Genomic DNA, 23,383 nt, shown 5'->3' with positions numbered 1-23,383 from the left:
GTATCCTGTACAAATCTTCCAGGGAGCATAAATGGATCCCAAATTGCTCATTCTTTGGAAGATTCCTTCAAAAGCTAAGACAAAATATGAATCACAAATGATTAATTTACTTTTCATTATGACTCTAAACACTCAAGCTAAAATTTAATTTCCCTCAAAGTTTGGAAGAAAATGTAGTGATTTTCAGTGGTTTTGGACTTCAAAATGGATTTTATTAATTCTTGGGAATGAGGAGGATGCAACTCATGGTATAATCTAACATTCATTTGGGGCTTATGATGTTCTTTGGAGTGTTTTCAGTGCTGTTTCTCCATTAACCCTTTGAGATAAATGTTTCCCTTGGACTCATTTCATGTAAGAGGAAATGGAGACCCAAAGTCTCAGAAACTTGTCTGACCATGCCCAGAGTTCTGTACATCTTACCCTTATTTTCCTTCCAATAAACAGACCTGCAGTCAACACACTGATCTTTCTCCTTCCCGTAAGAGTTCATATAAAAACAGCCAGTCAGGCATTCACTACTCTTGCTTTTTTTCAAACAAAACAAAAAGGACCACGATGGTTGAATATAACTGAGTAATTAGCCCTAGAAGCTGAGATACGTAGTTCTGCTCTTAAACAATCAGAAAAAAAAAAAAGGAAGAAAACAAAGGTCAAGCAGTGAAAATAGAAAAAGAAATGACAAAAAGTTGTTAATGCAGATGTTATTCCCTTCAGAAGCTGCAGTTGTTCCCTATTGTGGGCATTACTGGGCAGCGATCACATGAATGATGCAAAGAAATTACTGAGTTTAAATGTCAGAAATATGCTCACTAGCTGATGACCTGGATCTTTACTGTAATTGAAAAAAATCACATTCACAGAGCCACTACAAGGGATAAATTAGGTATTGGATGCCAAATGCCTAGCCTGGCTCCAGTACTCAGTTCTAAGAATATGCTTTTTATCTTCGAAGGAGATCCACACCCTTTGCTGTCATCAGAAATGTTTCTGGATATACTCTCTCCAGTTATTTTCTTTAATAAAATCACTATTTGTCATATTTTTTCTTCAATTTTTCTTCTTGTCAAGTTAGGAGAGAGACTCAATTTGGCCCTTTATATACACATTCTTCCCTTCATGAATTTCTCAAAGAAGACTGTCCTATCCTCATCTCTATTAGCAACTGTTGTTTGGCACTAAATTGCATGATATGTATGCAATGGCATTTCTAAAATAATTTTGAATGGGTGTGATTTCCAATACATAGATATAGACAACGGGTGTAATAATGATGGCAACATGCTGTAAAATTGAAACTCCTTGTCACAGTGCCCAGAACACCTATGCATCCATTTATTCCCCTCCTCCTCTTTCCTCTTTTCTCCTATCTATTGAAATCCCTTTCAAAATCTACTTGCACCAAGAAAGAAGACCAGGTATTTCACCAATAGATTCTTGATCAAACTTGTGTTACTCATTCAAGGATTAACATTGGCTTAATCTAGCTACTCCCTATACCCTGACATACAAATCTGTGACCATTGTACAAACTCTGCTCAAGGTGAAGAGTGGCCTTATTAATCATTAATCCATGATAAGCAAGCAGTACAATGTTTCTCTCCTCACCAACACCCTTCAGCATACTTGTAATATCTTACCTGGGTCACCTATCTGGCTTTGTGCCTTTGATGATCATGCTCCCAAGTTGTTAGTACTCATGTATCTGTATTGACCTACCTTTGGGGTTCTGACAGGACACTTCCTCAACTGCAGCCACAAAGAGCACCACCTGTGCACATTCATTACATTTCCTTTTAAAAGGGCCCTTCCCACCTCCATCTTTCTGTCTTTCTTTGCTTCTCTGCTTATCTCTCTGTCTCTCCTTCCCGCCCTCCCTCCCCCTCTTTCTTTCTGCCTCTCCTTTCTCATCTGCCATTCCTAACCCCAGTCTCCCCTTTCCTTCTTTTCAATTCACTCTTCCCCAATTAAAAAGCCCCTACACCCAAGTTCTGTTGTATGGCATCTTTCCTATTGCGCAGCTATTTTAAATTACAACACAAGTACCTCCAGGAACTCACCTCCCCTGTAATTGTCAAGCTGTTAACTCTGCCCATAGGACATTTAGATATGCCACATTAAATACTAAGTTTAATCTGTAGATTTTCTCTACAGGAAAAAAAATGCTATTGCATTTATGTATCTCCAATAGAAACTGAATCTATATTCTGGTGAGTTACAATCATCATTTTTTTGGCACCATATATCTGACAAAATACATCTATATTGCATTCCACAAACTACTTAAATATGTTAATTGCATGTTATATGTAAGCCACCAAATATCCTTCTATTTTATATGTTTGCAATAAATATTAATGTTCTCAACTTGTACTTTAATAATGGTTCTAGTATAGGTATGGTTCAACTAATTGATTGGTGTTGACACAACTAGCTATATTATATTCTTTGTGTTTTTATATACTCCTGTATCTTATTTCTTATGTTCCAAATGAACACTTCCATATGTTTCCTTCCTAAAAAGATGCATAAATCTTTCAAACTCAATGTTTAGAAACTGTCATGGCTAGTTACCAAACCATTAGTATATCAGGATCTTCTTTCAGAGCAAGAAGTCTCCAAATGTGTCATGTGACATTTTGATGCCTATAGTACTCATTAGCTGTTTCTATCATTACTTTTCTAGAAGCAACTGCCATTCTTGCTGTTGAGAAATAAAGCATGGTTATTAGGTGTTGTCAGCTTCAGAGGAGCAATGTGTAACATACAGCACTTTTTCTGAGGTGATGATACCTTGCATTTCCAGAACTAATCACTACTGAAGAAAAGTAAAAGGGTAAAAATGTGCCCCCCCCTAAGGCCCTTCTATCACATTGTATGCCATTCAACTATTTTAAAAAATGATGACAGTTTTTATGTGCCAAGAATGACAATAGCAGAAGATAACTTCATATATGTGTAACCAGGTATACACATACCTATCCATATTAGCAATTGTCCACATTATCTTTCAGTTTCAGTCTAGCTCTTCTCACAGCCCAGTATAGACTGCATAGTTAGGTCCATGTTTAACTGATGTTTCCATCATTACAACTCTTTACATCACCATTAAGAGATAACAAAGCATGGGGGGGGTAAGAGGGAAAGAAGAGGATGATTTTGATCAGAAGATACAAAATAACATATATATATACATATATATATATGTATATATATATATGTATATATATCAGCAATACAAATCTGGAATAGCAGAAAAACCTCTTGCCAATAATAGCTATAAAAATTGCTTTTGTAAAGATAGAACCATTTTATTAGAGGGAGGGAGGTTTCATAAGAGGCATCCTAAAATGAAAATAATTCATTTACAACTACATATTCTCTAGATGTTCAATACTTTGTAGGAAAAATTGGTCATAAAATATACAAAACTGGAAAAATTTCGCATTTGCAATCAAGTGATGAATCAGCTTTCATATTACCAGTTATCACTTATATTTGAAGTATTCTTAATTCTTTTTATCTAGAGATTATTCATGAATGATAACTTTCCATACAGTTTATTTGCCTTGCTGGGGAAGTTTAAAAAAACTGTATTTTTTAATGCTTTATAATTTCTAGAGTTTGAGATAGAAAGCTTTTACTGCCTATGATTGTGAGCTAGCACCTCTGCCCAGGAATGAGACATAGACACTGGGGCAGATGTTAGGGATCATATTCTAGTGCAAGTGTCAATGTTTCTTGGTCAGCTTAGTTACTCTAGGCTTGATTGTTCCATTCAAAGTAGAGGAGAGAAATAAAAATATCTTCTGTGGTGCCATGAGTAATTACTGAGAATTTTCACAACATGTAGAGGAGTCTGGCAATGGGAAGAAATGTAAGAATGTGTGCCCTTATTGTGTTTATGAATCCATGACTTTATTCTCCCTGAAGACTTTGGGTTCTATTGTATTCCTCTAATAAGTGGAGATGTGAAATGGAACATATGTCCTGATGCAAAAATACCCAAACCAGTACATTTCATTCCTAACTTGATGTTCAGTTTTGCATTGAAGTCTTAGAGCCAGTTGAGATAAATGTGATATTGGCAAAGCAGTCAAAGTATGTGGTGCTGATGAGAAGTTTACCATATCTTCACAGTTTCCTAAGTTGTTAGGACCTCCATCCTGTCTTCTGATTGGAGTGTCCCCAACCCTAAGCTCTGTTATAAAATTCCTTATCTCGTCCTCCACACCTTAGCCTCTTGACATCTTCTTAGTGAACAGGATAGTCTCTTGCCTGGGTTAGTCTTCTGAAGTAGAAAGTGTTGAAACAAATGGCTCATGACATGAATAGTGTTGAAATAAACATTTATTTCAACACTTCATAAGTCATGAGCCATTTATTTTAACACTTTTCACTTGAAGTGTTTAAATAATAGGTTTTATACAGGGATGTGTCATCCACTCTGTTTAATATAAAAGTGAATATGTAAATATATCCATCTATCTAATCTGGATTTTACACCCTTTGACTGCCAAATAGCTTGGTTACCATAGTTTCTAGAGTAACCTGAAATTAAATTTTCTTTCTTTTCTTTTCAGTTGATAGGTAATTTGTGGTGCATAAGGTGATTGGACATCATTACATTAATGGACAATTGGCTAAATACCTTTCAGACAAATGTCAGCGAAGACTAGAATTGACAGTTCCATGCTTTCATAACAAAAATAACATTTTCTGAAAATGCAAAACTTTTTCTTTTGTGTTTAGGGTAAATAACAACCTGTTTGAAGGTTTATTTGGGACATTTCCATCAATAAATTAAATGTATTGAATGAAGCAATATGGCTCAAAAGTAAAAAGTTTAGGTGGAATGTGAATTGTTTGTTCATTGTTTAAATGATAAAATATGTTACTGTAGTTACAAATAAAAAAGCTCCTCTGTGTTTTTTGAGATTAAGGATAGAATAAATAAAACCCCCAGGAAAACAATTTATGCATATTGAGTCATTTGGCAAATGATAGATAGGATTGTGGCTACATCTCAGTAGGAAATTACAATCAATAAGAAGTGATGGGGTTAGATTTCAAGAAAATCTTTCTACCTTTTACAAGTCTGAACCTTTGTTTTTGCCAAATAATATAGACTACTGGATATTTTTTATGTCAGCAATAAGAATGCAATTGTAAGTGATATTTTAAAAAGTAATTTACTGTTTTAGGATTGTTTTTTAATTTACCCAAAGCTGAAAAGTTAGCAAGAGCACCCTTATGTAACTTCCATCCAGTTTCTATACTTTTGATTATAAGGGATATTGTATTTTAGGAATGTATCAAACCAATACCTTGTAGTGGAAAGTATTTTTACCAAAGCCTATGTTTTTAAATACTTAAAAAAGTGAAGGGGAAAGTTACAAATAAAAACATTGTGGGCTAGAAGGAAGGAGAATATAAAAAAGGAAAGATAAGAGAACGAAGCATTAAAGTAGAAATTTTAGATTGCAAATATCCTGATCATGTATTTGACTATCTGGAAAGCAGTTCCCTAACTGGAGAGATGTTGGCTTTTACCGTCAGGAGATTTTTAAAGGAATAACAAAGACCTGAGAAGTAAAAAGTGCTTCAGAAGAATACAAACACTTACATTCCTTTTTCTAAGTGACATTTTCAAGTGTCTATAAATGCTATTGATTTCAAATTGTAAATTATTTTACTTCTGAACACACCATGTAGAGTTATTCCAGTGCTGTTTGTGTGAGCTTGTAATCATTGATTATAGCATTAGACTCTCCATAAATGTGCCATTGTAAATAACAGAACTTGTTAGCATATTGTTTACCTACAGTCTGTAGTTCCTAGTTGGTGATGGCAACCACGTACATGCCTCTGATAGTCTGATCCTGCTAGATGTTAGAAGCACCCTCCTTTGCCCCTTGAAACTTTTACATTCTCTGGCAAGATCAGATTTCCAGAGCTCCCCTATAAGCTTGGGTATTTAACAAATATGAATAAATCAAGTCCTCTGATTATAGTCCTAAGTTTATAAATAATCTATAATGCAAGCCAGTATATCTGCTGCCACATCCCACCTGTGAGATGCCAGTACTTCTACTCTCCTTTTTATTGTATCCATGAAAACAATGTACCAAAAATGGCACCCATTGCAACTGTTTGGCCTATTTACACTGATTTTCAGGTACCTTTGAAAAGCTTTGAAGAATTGTGTTATAATTTGACATCAATCAGCATCTTCTCAATTACAGAGAATTTTACGGGGGGAAAAGAACAACATATAGCAATTTTGACACCGTTTACTAGAAAGTCTCCCTGTGAGAAAGAAAAACCATGTTGTAGCCATACTCAGAACATCTGCCATGCCCAAGGCCCAAATCTAAATGGTCAAGTGATATTTGGAATTAGGCTATGAAATTTAGGCATCTGAGTGATGAAATACCTAAGGCAGAACTAAAAAGCAAAAGAGCTTCCAAGAATGAAGAGAAACATATGCATTACATTTTGCTTAGATATGTGCATTCCCTATGATGAAATATCCCTTTCCCACCAAATTGGGCCCAATAATAAGCTTATGCAAGCATAAGTTAGCTTACTGCCATTTGGCAGTGAGTTGAATCAGCTTGAGTTGCATGCATGCCAACCTGCTCAGACATAGATGCCAATCAACAAAGTAATGACCTCATTTTGACAAGAGACTGAAATTTCATCAAAAAACATAATGGGTTGTAAAAGTGATATAAAGCAAGGCTATTTCATCGCAAATACATGGCACACTCAACAAAGCTGTAAGCCAGATAGTCTTTAAGGATTGAATTGGGAAGATAAACTTATGAGGTCTTAAAGGGAATAACACCCTTGAGTGTTTACTCTCTTGTTTAGTAGAAATACAGATATTCCAATTTAGCAATTATAACAAAAAGCAGAAAAACTTACTGTATATTCATAATATAGATGATCATTTGGTGACAGTTTTGAAATTTGGCTCTGTGTCTCCTCTTAGTTTACCAGTCTGTAGAGGGTCCCATGACTTGTAGCTGGCTGCTACTGTGCTTTTCTGCATACAGTACTATTTAGCATGATGTGTTAGCTCAGAAGTAAAGACTTAAATTTACAGTGTATCCATGTTATCTGCCTTTAGAGTTAATCAGCTTTGTACTCCATGTATCCACATTCCTAATCAACTAGTAATATGTGCCCATCCAGGCTGGTGTGTGAATTAGTGAGTATGAGGCCAGTGTATACATGCTTAAATATGATTTCAAACATCATTGCTTCAAAAAGAAAAGTCATGGAAATTCAAACAGTAAATGGGCCACTCTAAAATATGTGCATTTGAAGTTCTTGTCCATTCAGTTGTTTATTAAAGTAACTACTAATTTCTAGCCACCCATTTCCCTGAGGAGAGTTTTATGCCCATGTCAACCCAGAAGCGTCACAGACATACAAACATAACTTCCATGTAATTGTCCTCTGTTCAGGAAGGGGGCTGTGCTACCCTGATGGAGTGTCTTCTTGTGGCCTCACTCAGTATGCGAGTTCTCTATGAACTTGTGAAGAAATGGAGTGTTAAAATCCTCTCCCTTAATCATGTGCTATATTGTATTCACGATGCAGTGTCCACCATATTTATAATATTTGATAAACGATAAATTCATCTGAGACAATGATATATTCTGGGACTGATGATAGCTGGTGAAGGTTGAGTGAGTGGATGCCTTCCTTTTTTTCCCATTACATGCATTTTATGTTCTGAAAGAGCAGAACGTAATATTCTTATCTAGTCAGTCTAAAAGAAAATTCTAATATTTTTATCAAAGTAGGAGAAGATTTAGTATATGAACAAAGGCTACATACACACAGGTATATCTATGAGAAGTATATGTTCTCTTTACATTATTCTGGGTAATATCTTTACTAATAACAGTTATATTAATTCATTAAAATTTGTGAATTACTATTAAAACAGCAATATTGTATCTAAGTTCCATTTATTTTTTTGATAGTTTGACTCAAACATGATTATTCTAATACCAGGTAGTATTTTTAAAAATAATTTAAAAAACAAATGTCATGGGACTTAGAAGAGGGCTCAGTTGGTAAAGAGTGTGCAACACAAACATAAGGACCTGAGATGGATCCCTAGTGAGCATTCAGAAAAAACAAAACAAAACTAAAAACAAAAAAGAAAGAAAGAAAGGAAAAAAGGAAGGAAGGAAAGAAGGAAGAAAGCAGACATAGTGGCATAGTCTGGAAACTTAGTACTGAGGAGACAGAGACAAGAGGATCCATCCTTGAGGGTGGCTCACAGCTAGTGTAGCTGAATTGGTAAGTTTCTATACCTGAAAATAGGGTGGAAATTAATTGGGGGAAGATACATGACACATAAATGTGTACGTGCTCACACACTCACTCTCTCTCTCTCTCTCTCTCTCACACACACACACACACACACACACACACACACACACGCACACGCACACGCACATGCACACGCACACTAGAATATCACCAACAATGAATGCTGTATCTGGAGGAGAATGCTATCTTGGCCCTTGCCCACTGGGCAGGATCACAGAACACCAGAGCATATTTTTCCCACCCTGAGGTTGCTGGCTTTAGCCGTTAACTGTTTCACAAACCTGATGTGTCCTTTACCAAATCTGCAATTGATCTTACCTTGGCCTCACTGCCAGCTAGTGTCATATGTATCTTAGTTACCAACACTAGCTACATATCTTTGTAGAACTCAGCTAGGTCCTACCTATATCTATCTCCTGAAAACCTTTTAGTAACTCAGTCTTCCTGTCTGCCCCTCTGCTCTTGATGGCTGTTATACAATAAGACATATGTTCATGCATTGCTCATTTCTGTATTATCTCCCTCATCCTTGCATTTTTGTTGAGAGTACCTCTACTGTTGTCTTTTGCTAACCCAGCTCTTTGCTGGTTACATGAAGTAATTCTGATTGAAAATAATTCCCCATACTTTTTGATCAACTGAAAATAAATGAAAGTTTAATTGTCAGTAAATCCAGAAATCCTCCTGTACCAATGCTACTTATCTATTTTGCAGAGATTAGTGAATCTCAGTTGAGACAAGGTACGTCTTTGAGAACTGTCTAGCCCACCAAAGAAAATAAAGCACAGCCCTTTTGCTTTACAACCAGGTTTCAGCAGACTGTGAGGGACATGGGTTTATCACAGTACACAGAGATTTACACATGTAATTCACTGACAAGTGAAAAAAGAATGCATTGCTAAGAATGAAAGGAAAGGTTTACATGACAGCCAGTGCTACCATGGACACCCTGGCCATGAATCCACCCTCAGGGAAAACATCACAAATTTCAGGAAGCAAAGAAGTCATGGGTTTCCAAAGAAAGAAATGATGCAGTCCTAGTAGATGCAGAGCTCTTCTTGATATTCCTTCATTTGTCCTCAAGAAGATGCTCACTCTGCTTATGCTGTGTTCTCCATGGGTAAAGTGTCATTCAAATAATCGGCACCTCTGAAGTCATTATAATCTTCCTTTCTCCTCTGCACATCACTATTTCTAAGTACATGCTTAAGGATGCCTTTCTATGGAGTGTGATAACATTTGCTCACAGTAGGAATGCTTTCTACACCAAATCCTGCAACCCTTTCCTGGTTTAGAGTGGTTTTTATAAAATAGTCTGTCTCTTTAAATTTAATAGTTAAACATTTAACATTTACAGTTCAAAAATGTCACCAGAAGGCTAGTGTGTGTGTGTGTGAGAGAGAGAGAGAGGGAGAGGGAGAGAGAGAGAGAGAGAGAGAGAGAGAGAGAGAGAGAGAGAGAGAGAGAGAGAGAGAGAGAGAGAGAGAAGATGGAGCTTGTGGTTATTGAGAAATAGAGGAAACCCTTTGCATTCAGTCATAGCAGTGGATTTTCCTGTGACTTTGTCAATGGATTGTTTTATTATCATGACATATTACTTGGCCACACAGTGCTAACTATCTTCCATGAAAAGCTGTTTAACTGTGGGATCTACATTGCCATCATCTCTAAAGTGGAAATAATACTTCTGAGACTTATGATACTGTGACCATATAAATAGCATGGACAATTTTCTCACCACCGGATACTAAACAGTATCAATTTCAGTTTATCCCTAAACTTGATATTGCCACAGATTTTGGATTTAATATTTTTGTTATATTAAAACTAACAGCTTAAACTCTGTGAAAGTCTCAATGAGTTTTGTCAACTGCAAACAAGAAACACTGTCCTCTCATTAGTGGTTTCTAACAAAAAGACCTGTTAAAATACCACCACCTGGAAAAGAGTGACAACTCCACCCATGTTAAGGACAAAATACTGTGTGAAATGAAAAAGCCACTTATGGTTTTCCTTGACAGCTTGACTACACTTTGACAATGTAGCCCTTTTTAAAGTAAAACTCTTCCTAAATGTTTAAGGTTGATATAAGAAATTAAGAGTTTTATACGGTGGGGAAACTGTAAAGTCAATAGCATGAGTATGGCACACTTTACAGCAGTATAAGACCTTATTTTGCAAAAGTCAGTAACCTGCATTAACACTCACAGTTTCATTTGTATTTCTGAAGAAAGGATGTTTTCTGTAGTTTCTACCATGTGAACTGAAACCAAGAAATGACAAAAGTCTACTTATCTCAGTGATTCTTATTCTTCCAGATATGTCTTTCCTCTGTGTAAACATGTCTCCATACTGGATTTCTTTTTAAATCTGCATGTCCTCTCTGGCCATGCTGAAGATGTGCTTACTGTACTGTTTCATTAAACTGCTGTGTTATCAGGTAATTGTTTAAACATAATGCCATAGCACTATCAAAAAGAAAGGTGAACTAATGGCATTTGCAAATGTCAGGGATTATCTTAACACTTTTATTATAGTTTATAAAAAGTAGGTTCAGGGCATTTCATGGCAATTATTTCTACAGAAATTGGTTATTTAAATAAATTGCTAATTATCTGAAGATGACAGTATTGAAAAATGCTACTAATGAGTTGTTTAATAAGTGTAGCTTGTGGTGGCCACCTACAGGTGAAAAATAGAACAGACTGAAGATGCCAAGTAGCTGCTATGCTTTCTCTTCAAGTAACAGTTGCAAAGACCTTGAACCCCTCACACCAAGGGTTCCATCCACACTACATGGAGTTTCCAAATTACTCACTGGCAATGCCTTTTGTCTTAAGTCAAATTTCAATTGTCTTCTGTAACTTCTGTTTTCCTTTTGTGCTTAGATGTAATTATGGCAGGTTTTAGCTACTGTGGTAATATAATGTTGCATCCCAACTGAGACACTTCTCAAGTGAAAGAGAATGCTATTCATAATTATATCAGACAATTATCAATCAGCATAGGTATAATAAACAGGTACTCTCCTGGGAAAACTGGGCCATATGGTCACTCTCATAGCAATTATGAACTGCACTAGCTCTAATTTAATTTCTATCCAACAATTAATTCATTGTTAATATTCTTGGTTTATCATACCTGGGTAATACATCTTTATTAGCTATAAAAATTAACTCATCCTTCTGTAACTTAATTTACATTGGACACTTAAAATGAAGACGAAATATAACATGGAACTTAATAACAGAGTAGAGGAAGAGATTCAGTTGCACATTCATTCAAATATTGAATCCACTTTTTCTTTTTCTAACAGAGTGATCTTGAGCATGTGATATTTATCTTCCTTCAGTGTCATCTTGTGTGTCTGTATAAATAGAGGCAAAAAATACCCACCTCACAGTGATGCTATCAGGACAATATATACAATATTCAAAGAAAATTGCCAACTAGAACGTGTTGAAAATAGAGGCTACTGTCTACTTACTATATACCAACTACTTAGTATAAGAAGTCCATGTGAATGACAGTTCTTTCCTTTCTAAGTTGACCTAATCACTGGTTTCTGTTGGACTCCACTGAGCAGGTAAAGTTGATATTAAAACTGCCATGTCCACATTCACAGCATCCTCAAGGTTTGAACTGGGAGATACCTAATGATTCCATTCATTAAAAAGTCTTTCTAGTCCATCCTACAAGTTTCCTCACCATACATATTCCAGAGATGTGCAAGTCCAAACCTAGCTGGCGTCATTTACAAATTGCCAGCTTGTTAAAGATAAGAAAAAGTGCAATAGAAACAATTGTGTATGCTGAGCCATGGGTATTAATGCCAGTGCCAAAAATCAAGAACAAAAATACACAACAATCATTTCTTCTTAGCTACCTTTCATTTTTAAAGTTCTTGTTTTTCTCAGTTCTTTGAAAATCATCTACATCTACAATGTATATTTATCATTTCTATACTCCTTTACCACAAATCTCCCTGGTGCCCCAGCACTTCTTTCTCCCAAATTCATAGCTCTTTTTATAACTCAAATGAATCTAATTTGTACAGCCCATATGTGCATGGGCATGGAGTCATCCCCTGGAACAAGGGCAACCCACCAATGGTCACCCCTACAAGGAAAATAACTCTTTTTTGGCAGCCATCAACTGCCCGAGGAGTTGGAGCCCAGGATGTCAGCATTCTCTTTCTTCCATGCTAGGATATTTACCTAGCTTCATCTTGTGCAGGTTTTGCAAATAATCACAGCTGCTTTGCGTTCATGCATATAGCAGCCATGTCATATCCAGAATCCAGCATTACCTCATCCTCTGAGTCTTATGTTCTTTACACGCGTACACACCCTACCACCACCACCAATGATAATCCCTGAGCTTCAGAGATGGAGATTGATGCAGATCTCCTATCTATGGTTGAACACGTTGTCTCTCATTGTGTAGAGAAACAAGGATAGGGAGAAAATGAATGCTCATCCTATTCACCCAGTTTCAAACTTCTTACAAATCATACTTCAAATAGTGGGTGAGAAACCAAGTATGCTTTTCTGAATATACAGAGGATAGGCACAATTACCAACACACACATAAAATTCTCTTAGTATGGGCTTTGGTAATATCTAGTATTATATAATAAATAGGTACTTTATATAAATATGGCCATTCTTTTCCTTTGCAGAAGTAAACTATAAATATCTTCTTATCAAAGAGATAAAACAATATAGGTATCAGTAACAAAGATTGAAAATTTCTCTTCAACCCATTCTCTGTTAAACTTGCCTGTTTTCACCTCAAACTATTTCAACAGTTTTGAACACAAAATTCAAAACACACACAAGCTTCATGTACAGAAGTTTAATTAATAATGAAATAAGAACATTTTTTCTGCTGCTAGTACTTTATTCTTACCATTAAATACTATAGCACGGATTAAATCTAATTTGTCAAGGAGCACAATATCTCATGAGCATTTAATAGTTTTTGCTGTTTTTCTAAAACCAAAATAAAAATAGAGACAGGAAGAAAGAAAGTATGAAAAAAAAAGGAGAGAGAGAAGAAGGAAGGAAGGAAAGAAGGAAAGGAGGAAGAAGGAAGAAGGAAGGAAAGAAGGAAAGAAGGAAGGAAGGAAAAGAAACATACTTTGGGAAATATTTTTACATATATAACTTTGCATCTATATATTAATGCATTGGTGGTGCAGGCCTATAATCCCAGCTCTCAGGAGGCAGAGGCAGGCAGATCTCTGTGAGTTTAAGGCCAGCCTGGTCTACAGAGCTAGGTCCAGGACAGGGACAGGCTCCAAAGCAATACAGAGAAACCCTTTCTCAAAAAATATGGAATTTTTGGATAGAAAGATATTTGTATATTTGTATTAAATATTACATATTACATCTGAAATACAAATAAACATTTAATCACAAAAACTCACATTTAAACAAGAGACTTCAGATATGAACAATCATAATTTTGTGGATTAAGAATTGGCATGGATTCCCCAAGTGTCCCCAATCAACCCCATTAATATTAAGTCATTGTCCATATATTTTTTATATCTGAATATTTATGCTGAATATTATCTGGCATTGACAATAATATTAGTTTCTACAAACTAATCCAAGCAATGTGCTTTCTATAAACTATAGCACTTAAGGCCGGGCATTGGTGGCACACATTATTAATCCCAGCACCCGGGAGGCAGAGGCAGGTAAATCTTCGTGAATTTGAGGCCAGACTGGTCTACACAGTGAGTTCCAGGCAGGCTCCAAAACAATACAGAGAATCCATGTCTCAAAAAACAAACAAACCAAAGAAAAAAGAAAGAAAGGCCACATCACTTGCTCTAATACTGTTGGTATCAATTTCCCTGCTTTCAAATAGGGAAGGCTTACATTTAAGGGAATTAAGGAGCTTGTTCCAAGTCATGATTCTATAAATAAGTGAGCTCAGACTAATGATTCTGGGTTTCAATTCAGCTCTCAGTATTCCACAGTCCTGTTTCTGTTATTCTTTAAGACTACAATAAAAACTTTGTTCATAGTTGTTATACTCAATAATCATGGAAGCACAGGTACCTGCATATCGTGGTTTGCCTTACAGTTCAAGCCCATCTCTCTCTCTATTTCTTGTTTATTATTATTAGTATTTGGTTTTTCAAGACAGGGTTTCTCTGTGTTACTTTAGAGCCTGTCCTGGAACTAGCTTTGTAGACCAGGCTGGCCTTGAACTCACGAAGATCTGCCTCCTGAGTGCTGGGATTAGAGGCATGCTCCACCACTGCCCAGCAAACCCATCCCTTTTTAAACTGACTTCAGATATGGTATTTAGCATAAACTTTCATTTCCACGACAGTGACAATCTTCATATACTTGTAAGGCTAAAGTGTAAAGGATGCTGGCCTGTGGAATTTATTGGAATGAATGCACCAGTCTCTACCAGACTCTCAGAAAGGAAGGGGGTGTTCTGTTCCTTGGTGAGCATTATTAATTTTATTGCTTCAAATAAAATGCCTGTTGAATATTAATTGACTGCAGGCATATTGGATATTCTTAAGAAGCAGATAAACAAAGCTGCAAAGGTATTAAAACTTCAAAACTATATTCTAATAGCAACAAAAATCGAAATATTTTAATAAGAAAACATTCGGCTTTGGGAAAAAAGACTAAAATAGCACTAGCAGTTTTGTATGCTTTTGGTTTTCCCCATTTCTCTCCTTTGATTTCATATCTGCATATAATCCTCAATCCTTTTAGTGCAACAGTTTCTGCTTGAATTATGTTCATTTTTCTCAGAGGATCTTAATCCATGTGTAAAGATGTATTTTTAAGTAGTTCTGCTGCACATATTTATCAGTATATTAGCTTCATTAACATTTTAAACTTGTTTTCATGAAGCATAAATTTGCTGCTACTTGATTTAAGTGTATTTTGTAAAAATCAATCTTTCAACTCTTAAATCTTTGAAATTCCTGATTTGCTCATACATTTTTTCCTTCTGGGTGTTATAACAATTAGACAGTCAAAATTCAATTTCTAATGAATTTGTTACCCACTTACTTCATTATATTTTAATTAATACAAACAAATTAAAGCTGAATTTTTCTTTTGTATATGCAGTAAGCACAAGCAAGTGTTGCAACCTGGCTTCTTTTCCATTGCCAGCTTTGAGCTGTTATCAGGGAGTTTATGTGGACTTAGTTCTATCAATTAATTGTATAATCGTAGCTATCCTTGAAGTCAAATAATTAGGGGGAATAACAAAAAGAATTAACCTCAACTATTCAAAATTCCAGTTATCCCAAATTAGCATACGTTCCACACTACCTTGCCCATTATAAAAATTCCCCTTTCTCCTTCAATGACTCAGTCATGTGAAATAAATCTCTCCTCCCTTTTTAACCAGAAGAACTTTACTTCTAACATTAAAAAAATCATTTTAGATTGGTTTAGTGCCTGGGTCGTTTTCATGTTAAAAAAAAATGTTAATGTACTGATTTTGAACTCTGAGGTTTGCACATTTAGACTCAAAAGTAATCTGATCAATATTATGACACTGGTAAAGGACAGCTGTTAGAAGAAAAGAGGGAGGGCATGTCTGCTCCTCTCAGGATATCAGAGAGTATAAAGGTCTATCAAGGTAGGCATCATGCTTTTGTCTTTTTTAAATAAAAGTCAGTTTCATTGCATCACTAAATGCAGAAGACCACACAGAAGACAGCATGAAAGGGAACTAACCAAATGGTCTCTGTGGAATTAATAGCCCTTCAGAGATGCACAGATCATATTCTCAGGCTTGTGTTTAGTATAGGCCCTGAAATACACTAAATTCACCTACAGAACGATTCCATGACATTATTACAATCTTCATTGTTTGGCCTGTGCCAAAATTGAAGTTCAGCAAAATGAAGATGTATGTAGCATAGTCACTATTTAAGCCTCAAGGGTTGACCCCAATGTCTGACTCATGTTGTCATAGACTGTAATTGATCCTGTGTGATATCTTCATAAAATTCATATTAATAAAATATATGATATCAAACAGTGATGATTTTAGTTTCTTGTGGTCCACAATGTTTGCTGGAACTTACATTCTTTGACAGTCTTCTAAAATAAAATAGGCTTCCATTTTGGGTATCATGAATATAAAAATTGGATTTAAATTGGAAAAAAGACATATACATGTTTAAAAATATATTTGTGAACAGGTTGATGAACAAAAGAACATTAAGTAAGAAGCATAAGTCACAATGTGTTCTTATATGCATACCAAGTGATAGTACTATAGCGAATAATATGAAGACAGTATCCAAAAACTTCGGTATTTTTCAAAAGAAATCACCTTTCTTAATATAATTCAAATTCTTTCAGTTATAATTGTTTTCTAAAATGTAGTCAATCTGAGAATGCTCTGTAATATTTATCAAGCATATGTAACTCAACACACTTGCATTTTAATTTGTGACTACATGAAGGCTTTAGTATATGTATTAGCATATTTATTATATAGGAAGTTAAGTCTATCCCATCAATGACTCCAAGAAGCCATTTTTGTGCAAACCAGAATACTTGGTCAAATGTTGCAAATCAAAGCTCTGTTTCAGCCCTTCCTTTTTTCTCCCTCCCTCCCCTCTTCTCTCCCTCCTTCCTTTCTTTGAGCCTTTAGTTTGTTTCAAGATGCAGAGACCTAAAATAACTTGACTTTTGTTGGATTTTCCATCAGGTTTCTCTGGCCACCCTATGTAGATAACAGGTTACTTTAAATTATGTGTTACCTATTAGTTAATTTAGGTAATTAGGAATTCAATTTCTTGACTTAAACCTAGTTGTTTTCCATAGGATGGAGTCTGTCTTCACCTCTCTCAGGCTATTTACCTCTTTCCTATTCTTCTTTGTTCTAAAAGCAGTAACCATAATAGTGACAATGTTTTTGAAGTCACTATCTCAGCAGTTGGGGTTCTGGAAGTTTCTGTTCATTTTAATTGATAGGTGTGCAGTTCTGTTTTATATGGATACATGTACATTCTTCACACTCAATTTTAATTTTTGTCTTGAATCTTTCATCTCTTTACTTTTCTCATCTTGAAACTATTAGGAAATTTTTGTCTTGCATTTAAGCATGATAATTTCCTATATATTCCTCTAGTGTTCTTTTATATATATATATATAACTTCCTGGTGGATAAAAACCATGTTATAAAACACATTTTCCATAACAATGCTGAGACAGGTAGGTTATATGTCCTATTGAGTCAGTTATTTTTTAATCAAATGGAGTTTATAATAACATAAGTAAAAGCTGACTTAATTCTTCCCCAAGTTCAGGGAGATCTGTGACTTCACCTTTGGTTCATATTTCCACAGAAAATGTAATTCCTTTTAATTAAAAAAAAAAAAAAAAAGAAAAAGATACCATCATTAGTTTGAAAGGTTTCCATGTTCATTATGCACATTAGAAAAGTTTTAGAAATGGAAGGAAAACATAAAATAGAAAATGTCGTATTGACCTAATTGAACATCTTCAAATGCCAATGAGAATTTGCTGGTGTTTTTAACAACTCATGTAATAATGTTGCCCTTTAACTGTAACTGGTTAAATTTTCAAAGCTGTATCCTGGGATTTTGCCATTTGATGTCCATTAATATCAATTGGAATATACTGACAAATCCCTGTATACCACTTTGAAATTTACCCCTTAGTGTTAATGATAGTCTTCTAACAGTGAAGTGAGAAATAAATTATTTATCTGCTTAGTTCAAGTTTACTAAAGTCTCTTGGGTGAACTAAATAAGAGAAGAAAAGGAATCTCAATATTTTTTATTAGTTCAAAGTAACATGTATAACAAGAACCCATTGGTTTAGTATGTATTGAACAGTCTGTTATGTTATGTAGTTAGCTGTCTATCTGAATAATTATGCTACAGATTTCCTTTTTTCTATATGCATAGTTAGATATATTTTATTATCCCTACAGCGTACATTACTGAGTGCAATAGTTTACCTGCTATATTATCCTATTAAAATGTAAAGACGAAAAAGAACCATTGATAAATATTTTGTCATAAAAGTAAAATCCTGATGTCTAGTTCCTCTTTTGTTTAACTAAATACACTGTGTTCTAAACATCTGTTGTTGAATCCTGAAGTGTCAGTATCGAGTAATCTCTAGGAAGCTTTAGGTAACAGAGAAACAAGTAGGTATTTCCATACACACCTTTAATGATAATAAGGAATCAACTATTATGTATAAATTTAGTTTAATATGAAAGTGGCTGCTCTTCCAGAGGACTGGGGTTCAATTCCCAACACCCACTTGATATGAACATCTTAAGTAGAAAGCCACTTATTTGTAAAAGAACTTATCTCATAGAGTAGTTTTCAGTTCACAACAAAATTGAAAGAAGGTATAAAGATTCCTCATGGACCAGCAACCCAAACACATGTCAGCATCTGGTGTCAGCACCAGAGGGGTATAACTGTTGAGACAAGGAATCTTACATCAGGGTGTTATTATCAGCCAAAGCCCACAGTTTTTACTGGGGTGAACATTCAGTGATTTATGTTCTATAGACTTGGATTTATATTTAACAACAGGCACCTGTTATTATAGTATCAGGCATTTGTTTAACTTTCTTAAAATCCTTCTAGCTCTGCCTCCTCATCCTTCCTTCCCCTGACCCCCTCTCCCCAATCACCGATCTTTTTATTGTCTCCATGGATTTGCCTTTTCTTAACTACTGCTGTTATCATCACCATAAAGTGTGTACCCTGTTCAGATGAAAAGCTACTGGTTGCAAGGAACATTCTATGAGCTTCCTGTAAGTAACAGTCTTCCCCAACCCCCGTCCCAGACTGATGGCTCAGCTTGAGGTGGTAGACATGGTAATAGGAGTCTGAGCCAGCTGCATATTTGTGTTGTTTAGTGGAATCTAGTTTCAGACAAAGTCATATTATTTCATAATTAGAACTACCTTTAATTCAGAAAACACTTTGAATGCATCATTAACTTGAGTGATCACAGAGAATATAAGATTATATTCCTCAATGACAAAAATATTAATTCACTCTAGGATGTAGTTAGCCTCCAAAGTAGCTTCAGTACAATATACTCATATTTAAAATCACTATAGTGCATTCTGTCTATTATGCAGTTTTTATGTCTGTTAGGGCAGAGGCTAACATACTGGTAATATTAACTAATTAGGATATGTATAACATATATAGATATGGTTATGAAGACAAATATATTCTAATTAAATGTGTCAAATTAATCTCTTTAATTTTATTTGAATTTTTCTAGCAGGTAAAACCACATCAAGCTTACCATGCAGCTTCAAACTGAAAAATACATACAGAAAGCAATATAGAATCTGTACATTCCTCAGTGCTTTGGTTTTATAGCCTCTACATTCACACCCACTCCTTTGCACTTTTTTAAAAACAACAGGGTTGTATGGCTATTTACATAACTGCATGTGATTGTTCCCTTTTTCAAAACTTTCTGTTCCCTGGCTCTTTTTCAAAGAGATGTTTGAGTGCTCCATACAATCTTGCACATTACTGTATATCAAACCATAATTTGTATGTATTTTATGTGAGAGTTCTAGGCTTGTCATATCTACTTTGTAATTTGTCTAGATTTGATAATAGCATAGCATCTGCATTCTTAAAACCACATTCATGGAAAAGTTAAAACACTTTGAAACAAATAAAGAAATTGGAAATGTGTCTAGTAAAATGTTGCCAATGCTTAAGGGTAAATATAAGGCAATGTGCACCTGTGCCAGACATTCTAACCACTAAGCTTCATTGTTTTCTGCAGGAACTGCCATCAGACCTATTGCTTTGAGAGCTGTGACTGCCATTGCCCATGCTTTGCCTGGGTTTCCTATTTTGGCCACAGGTGGAATTGACTCAGCTGAAAGTGGACTTCAGTTTCTTCATAGTGGTGCTTCAGTTCTCCAGGTAGGGCTTGTGCTTTTCCTTTTCAATTCCTCTATACAAAGTAAATCATGTGATAGTTATGCATACCTCTAAAGAAAGAGGTAGTTAGTGAGCAAAGTAGTACCAACTCTCTCTCTGTCTCTCTTTCTATCTCTCTGTGTGTGTGTATGTGTGTGTGTGTCTCTCCTCCTTTTTTACTGAATCTGAAAAAAACCTGGACTTGACTTCCTGTCCTCCCACATAGGTAGAACTTGTGAAAGCTTTTTCTAGTATATTAGTCCACCTATCTGTCCTAATATAAATGAGACCAAATAACAGATGCATACTATATGCTATCAAATGAGAAATAATTATAATTTGAAAATCTGCATAAAGTGAGATCTCTGTGCAGATATGAATGAAACAATATGTGGCCTTGTGGAAGTTCCTGATAGTTCATCTCCTAACTTTCTAACACACAGAAAAGTCATTGGCTTTATAACTTTCATGCTACAAGATATAAATTTGTTATTCTGCTCCTTCTATTAAAATTTTGAGGCAATTTTTCAGGGCCTTCACAAAGGGATTCCTAATACCACCCACATAGATAATACAAAAATTGTATTATCATTTCATCTTATTTTTTATTCTTTTCTGAGAATAGCCTTGAATTCACAATCCTCATTACTTTGAGTGTTGACTTATAGGCTAGTGTGACCATGCCCAGCTCTCATTTTATTTAAACATTTGTCTTTAAAGTTAGGATATAGTAGCATCAGCACTTCTCTGAGGAGCCACATATACAGATTTGAGTGAGGACTATTACAACCCAACAATGAAAAAATATCATCACATACATAGTATACCTTGAATTTCAGGAGATTTCCATTTACATGATTTTTATTATCCAATATCAATGACAATTAAAAAGCAAAATTTAGTCACACGTGCTTTCCTCTCCTCCCCTTCTCTTTCTCTTACTTCTCTCTCCATTCACTGCCCCCCCCCCACTTCCCATGTGCTCTGGGGGACTTGTCCCTTCCCCCTTCTGTGAGGAACTTTATATGAATCTCTTAGAATACTCCTAAGATTGAGTCAGGGTAGGAATAGAAGACAGAAGAGGGAGGGATGGAGAGAAAGAGAGAGAGTGTGTGTGTGAGAGAGAGAGAACATAAAAGAGGGAGCCATTATTGGTTTGAAGAGAAAACTGAACGTAAAGAAAGGTCTAGAGACCTACAAGACTGCTGCCAACTAACAATTTGAGCAACCATGGAAAGGCTATCATAAATGCCCTTCCCAGATAGTGAGCTCAACAACTAATTCATCCACCATCATGGAGCCCTCATCTAATACCTGTTGGAAACAGAAGCAAACACCCATAACTAAACACTGAGTCAAACGAAAATCCAGATGCAGAGGGAGAGAACAAGAATAGGTTGCAGAAACCCATAGAGAGGAAGAGGACTATCTCATAAATCTTTAGTGAGGATCCCCTGAGAGAGCTCACTCTTTGTTATGTGGAGATGTTAATGTAATGTCATGAGTAGTTTAAAATCTCAGTCTCAAATATCTGTCATCTTAGCATTAGTATCTGAGGAGTATGGAGATAGGAGCTCCAAATAGCCTTTGTACGGATGGAGGTTGGAATGGAGTTATTAATGTATCAAATTTAGCTAAAGTGAAGGAGGTACTATATATGTCAGTTTCCTGTCTTATTGGGTTGTTTCTTTGGCTACAGGTTTTTCTGTCTGTACATGACACTTTGGCTTTCTGGTCTTGCTCCATGAGCTGAATTCACAGATTAAGCAGCCAGGACATCACTTGTGTTTATTTCCTGGGGTCTTGAAATCCCTTGTCAGCCTGTCTTCTGTGTACCTTTCATAGTCTATTTATATTAGTGTCAAGTATAAGGGATCTATAGCTGTATTTAGTGGAGATTCACTCTAATGTAGCCATGGGTGGCCTTGAACTCACAGAGTTCATCTGCTTCTGTCTCCTGAGTGCTAGGATTAAAGGTGTAGCCACCACTGCCTGTCTACTATGGCTAACTAGGTGTGTGGTTAGCTAGTGGCTTAGCTATTCATTCTGATCTTCAGGAAACTTTATTTGTTAGAGTACAAGCAATGTATTACTACAGAAATCTGTCAGCAAATCTGTTGTATTCAAACTTCTGAACATTCTACAAACAAAGAAAGAATGTTCAAAGAAGCAGAAAGAAAATGATACCAAATCTCTGAGAAGTAAGTATGAGGACAACTGGTTTCTCTCTAGAAACCAAGCAACCTAGAAGGAAGTACTGAAATATTTCTTAATGCTGAAAGGAAAAGAACTGTCCACCAAGATTCTATTCTTCAGGTATGAAGTGAAGATGAAACTCTCTCAACTGAAAGAAAATTAAGCAAATTAATTACCAGCAGACCTTAATTAAAAGAGTTCTTGATAAAAATATAAGAAGAAAAGAATTATGAAAGAGGGCAGGGTTCACAAGATGGCTCATTATGTTCAAGGTTTAGCACCAAGCTTTACAATGAGTTCAATCCCTGGGACCCACATAAAGGAAGGAGAGAACCAACCTCCACAAGTTTCCAGACCTCCACACATATTGTGGTATGTATGTGCGTGGACACATACATACTCACTCAATGTATTCAACTTTTAAAGAATGTACTTTGGAGTATCAGAAATAAGACCATGCAGTAAATTCTTCAAAAAGAAACCAGATATTTTGAACTCAGCTAAATATTTTGCCTCAAGAATGTAAATCTCTGTCCACTCTTTTTCTGTCTGTATCTTGGTCATTACTTTTTCTCCCCTTGAGTTTTTCATCAGCACATGGCTATCATGTCCTCTGTTCTACTCTACCTGAAAAGGTACCTTTTCAGTTCCTTTCTACACAGAATAACTCACAGATTCAAGCCCTGTTGGCTTAGGTTTCTTGGAGAGGGACTCTGGTGGGCTCACTGTGCCTCTTTACACCAGACAATGCACAGCCATTGGTCACCCAGGTAAGTATGTATGTAATGTAGACCATAAACATTTTGTGTTAACTGTGCTTGAGTTCTTTACTGTCTTTAGCAAAACTCTGATCATAAGTACAGTGGTTCATAGAA

At 35.7% G+C, this 23,383-nt stretch overlaps 1 protein-coding gene across 1 annotated transcript in view; it reads left to right on the top strand.

Annotated features, from left to right (window-relative positions):
* Dpyd (dihydropyrimidine dehydrogenase) overlaps nt 1–23,383 on the top strand; it is an 817,241-nt gene that overhangs the window by 653,553 nt on the left and 140,305 nt on the right. The window contains exon 19 of the mRNA XM_051185598.1: nt 20,173–20,315. Within this exon, the coding sequence (XP_051041555.1) occupies nt 20,173–20,315 (143 nt within the window). The remainder of the gene's footprint in view (nt 1–20,172; nt 20,316–23,383) is intronic.

The sequence above is a fragment of the Phodopus roborovskii genome, unplaced genomic scaffold (genome assembly GCF_943737965.1).
Source record: "Phodopus roborovskii unplaced genomic scaffold, PHOROB, whole genome shotgun sequence".
In the NCBI taxonomy this organism is placed as follows: domain Eukaryota; kingdom Metazoa; phylum Chordata; class Mammalia; order Rodentia; family Cricetidae; genus Phodopus; species Phodopus roborovskii.
The sequence above is the reverse complement of the archived record's forward strand: the minus strand, read 5'-3'. Positions and strand labels throughout refer to the sequence as shown.